Raw genomic sequence first — 1,757 nt, 5'->3', positions numbered from 1 at the left:
ATCATGGCTATTTCGGTCTTCCCTGGTACCGGTGAGCACTTGACCATAGTTAGTCAGGACCGAAGGCTGTGTTGGTTCGATAACGAGCTTGGCAACAAGCCTTGGAAGACCTGGCGGTAGGCCTCCCGTAATGTTCCTTATTACACTGTTCTGATGGTAGGTACCACAAACGAGTGGTACGGGATGTTGAGTTTCATCCTTTGGCCGCTGGGAGGCTCCCTCTGATGGCTACTTGTTCTGATGATGGCAGTGCTCATATATTCCACGCGAAGGTGTAAGTCAGCAGCATGCATGTGCCTACCGAATCGGAATTGTGTCACCGTTGTCCCCTTTTTGTGTTACTGCATTGTCGTTTGAAGGTACAATGATGCTATGTCGAATCCGCTGGTAGTGCCAGTGAAGAAGCTACGCCCTAAGGATGGTGGCCGAATCCTATCTTGTTCGTGGCACCCTCATCAACCTTGGGTCCTCCTCACGATGGGAGATGGCCGTGTCCAGCTGTGGGTTTGAGCTGAAGTGGTTTACAGTGGCCCTCACTAAGATGTACCTTAAGAACTGTCCAAACGTTTCTCTACCAACATTACACGTTATTATTAGTCTTCGTGGGGATTTGTGTTTATTGGTGTTGTTGCCTTTACTACAGGAATGTCGTAGTCTGTTATGGGATTGCGTGCTAGCAGTGATGAAGCTCTAGCTACCTCTTGTGTGCTGGAGACAAATAGTATTTCTCGAAGTTACTACTTTTCCTTCGTGTTTCTATTCATGCAGCTCTTCAAATCACTCGCTGTAAGTACCGTGTACTTGATCGCCCTTTCTGGGGTTGCTGCTGCTGACAACAGTACTGTCGTAACGACATCTGCTGGCAACAGCAGCGCGGCGCCCTCTGGTCCTGCTGTGACTACTGCTCCGTCGCAAGGAAGCTCCCCTAATGGTCCTACGTCTTCGCCCTCCAATGGCACTACTGGTGGTGACAACAACGGTACTCAGACTGGTACGACACCTGTGCCTGCTGGTGAAGTTCCTGCATGCCCTACTGGTTGGTGTCTCGACTATCAGTTCAATCCTGGTAACAACACATGCATTACGCCCGATCCTGTCACACTGATGGACTGCTGGGAGGATTACTGTGCTCAGATTGAGCCTGGTGGATACTGTCTCGTCTGGGAGCCTGATAGCGGTCGTGTGTGCCATGGTGGTATGAAGAAGTGCTATTGTTCGGATTATCAGACGGAGACTGTGAAACACTACTATCCCGATCAAATGCCTGATGGATGGTCAGCGGCTCAGCAATGTGTGTATGAGGGAGCTACTGGCACTACTAGGGCTCCGGCTCCTCCCCCGGTTGTTCCTGCCTCTAGCAGTGTTAGAACCGCGGTTTCAGTTGCAGGTGGCGCGGCTCTCGGAACCCTTGTTATTGGTAACGTTCTCTGAAGTATTATCGGTTTCTCCTAGTTATGTACTGCTACTATCAATTGACAGTAGTATGTATGTCTGTTATTCTAGTTACTATACGGTGATCTGCGACTATATTCCAAGTGTTTTGTATAACACTACTTCATGCCTGTCTCCGAATGTGTAAAGATAGAAGCATTATCACCATCATTATCGTCCTCGACGAACTCAGAAGCATCTCGTCGTGAGGAAAAGACTAACAGGGTATCAAATACTGCTAAGGTGTTTTGTTCACCCGAGTCCAACTTTGGTTGGTCAATGTAAACGGCGGTGAGCTCCTGTCTTTGCGGATCAGGAAAGAGGTT

At 49.0% G+C, this 1,757-nt stretch overlaps 2 protein-coding genes across 2 annotated transcripts; both read left to right on the top strand.

Moving 5' to 3' along the window:
- Window positions 1–3: 3 nt before the first annotated feature.
- Pmar_PMAR025009 (ribosome biogenesis protein bop1, putative) lies at window positions 4–510 on the top strand (the record flags this gene model as incomplete). The annotated part of the gene is made up of 3 exons (XM_002786769.1): window positions 4–116; window positions 161–274; window positions 360–510. The coding sequence occupies 3 exons, from the start codon at window positions 4–6 to the stop codon at window positions 508–510; spliced, it is 378 nt and encodes a 125-aa protein (XP_002786815.1).
- Window positions 511–727: 217 nt separating this feature from the next.
- On the top strand, window positions 728–1,636 carry Pmar_PMAR025008 (hypothetical protein). The gene has a single exon (XM_002786768.1). It carries the CDS (start codon window positions 763–765, stop codon window positions 1,429–1,431), a length of 669 nt encoding a protein of 222 aa, XP_002786814.1. The 5' UTR covers window positions 728–762; the 3' UTR covers window positions 1,432–1,636.
- The last annotated feature ends 121 nt before the right edge of the window (window positions 1,637–1,757 follow it).

Source organism: Perkinsus marinus, assembly GCF_000006405.1.
Source record: "Perkinsus marinus ATCC 50983 genomic scaffold scf_1104296931242, whole genome shotgun sequence".
In the NCBI taxonomy this organism is placed as follows: Eukaryota; Perkinsozoa; order Perkinsida; family Perkinsidae; genus Perkinsus; species Perkinsus marinus.
Note: the sequence above shows the minus strand (reverse complement) of the source record. Positions and strands in the feature narration are given on the sequence as shown.